Source organism: Entamoeba invadens, assembly GCF_000330505.1.
Source record: "Entamoeba invadens IP1 unplaced genomic scaffold scaff_1105074725995, whole genome shotgun sequence".
Classification (NCBI taxonomy): domain Eukaryota; phylum Evosea; order Mastigamoebida; family Endamoebidae; genus Entamoeba; species Entamoeba invadens.
Window position 1 is genome coordinate 34,121 of NW_004191664.1, and position 1,816 is coordinate 35,936.

General features: G+C 29.4%; 2 protein-coding genes across 2 annotated transcripts; one reads left to right on the forward strand and one right to left on the reverse strand.

Moving 5' to 3' along the window:
- Positions 1–546, reverse strand: EIN_244130 (hypothetical protein; the record flags this gene model as incomplete). The annotated part of the gene is made up of 1 exon (XM_004183250.1): positions 1–546. A coding segment is annotated over one exon (546 nt), but the record flags the coding sequence as incomplete, so codon positions are not given.
- A 724-nt stretch (positions 547–1,270) lies between these two features.
- EIN_244140 (hypothetical protein) lies at positions 1,271–1,816 on the forward strand (the record flags this gene model as incomplete). The annotated part of the gene is made up of 1 exon (XM_004183251.1): positions 1,271–1,816. One exon carries the CDS (start codon positions 1,271–1,273, stop codon positions 1,814–1,816), a length of 546 nt encoding a protein of 181 aa, XP_004183299.1.

Genomic DNA, 1,816 nt, shown 5'->3' on the forward strand with positions numbered 1-1,816 from the left:
AGAAGCAAGTGCTACAGCGAACAGAGCAAAGAATTCCACAGCTCCACTTGTATATTGGTACGAAGATTTACTATTATCTACACATTTATCAAGTGTAGCAATTTCATTACCAAGAGTGAAAGTACCCGTGCATCCAGCTCCAGAGTATGTTTTCAAATAAAGTTTGTCGTTTTCAACGACGTATTGAGACGAAGAAACAACGCTGGTGATACATCTTTCAGTATATATAACTTCATCTGGGTTAGCATCTTCATTGGACATTACACATCCAGTAGCATCGTACGTGTACTTAGCAGCGATAAAATCGGGAATGGAGTAAACTATAGGATGTTCATAAGTAGAAGACCCTTGTGGTACCCACTCTTTGCAATCAGTGGAATAATAATAGTTCAGGAAGTTGCCTGAATATTCAATTTTTGCATAAGTCAAGGTACCACTGTTATATATTCTTCCCAGTTTTATGATGTTAATACTGCCATCTAAGGAATTTGGACTAACTTGGTAAAAAGCTGAAGTGAATGATACAAGGAAAAGAAGTGCGAACATCAAGTGATTTGATTTCTTAGTGTTGTTTCTTTTTATTACCATTTTTAAAACATTTTAATGCTGTTTTTTCTTTTCGATGTTAATAAAAAAGTTTATAAACTCTAAGGTATAATAATTGTTTACTATATTTACATGTTTTCGGCATTGTTTTTCGAATGTGTCTTAAAGGTTTTCCTTGTTATTATTTTTGTTATAAACATTCTAAAAGATTTAATTAATTTTTAAAACAAAAAAACAACTTTGAGTACTTATGCATAATTACGAAGTGCCAAAGACGTATTGTAAAAGATGAACAAATAAGAATTTATAATTTCGAATTTGTTTTAAAATTTTTTGTAAGTGTTTTTTTTTGTTTTATACTCGGTTTAGCAACAATTTATGCAAAAATATGTACAAATTGCACAATAAACTGAATTCCGAATTGTAATTGTGTTTTTAAATAAATTATTGCACAATTTAAAACAACGTTTTTCTCTATTTTTATACTTAAAATATTATTATCCCTCTTTCAACAATCAATTTTTAGAATTCGATTAGAGTTGAAATGTTTATTTGTTTATTAATAGTAATAAATATTATATTTATCACACCGTTAAAAAAACAACAATTTTTATCAATAAATTTCAAAAAATTAAAAACATCGAAAATTAAATGTTTTGTAACATTCAAAATTGTCTTTGAAAATTTGAATTATAAATTGACAAAAAAACTCAAATAAACAAAGATGTTTGTACTTTTGTTTCTCGTCACATTGTCGTCTGCTAAATACTTGGTAGAAGATAACTCTATAACCAAATTGGGAAAGATATATGAAATATCAAATTTTAATTATATAAAATACACACAAGAAGGAATGTATATTTATAAGTATGTCTCTTCAGACTGCAAAGAGTGGATACCAAGCACTGCGTCTCTTTTGTCCTCTTATGGTGTTCCACAATATAGCCTTCCAGATTATGTTGCTGTTTCATACACATATCCATCCACAAAAGATTGTACTACTACGAACGAGGATTCAAACCCAATAGAACGGTTGTATTTGGCCATTTGCACAAGAGGAACCGATGATTCATCACAGTATGCAATTGAAAATAACAATCTTGTTGAAAAAAAATTCACTTCAAATGACTGTACTGGAACAGCTAAAGATACAAAAGTGAAATATGAACTCGACAAATGCAATACAGAATTAACATATTCTTACAAAATCACAAGTGGAGCTTTTGAAATTTTTGCTTTGTTAGCTATAGCACTTGCTTTCTTGTTCTAA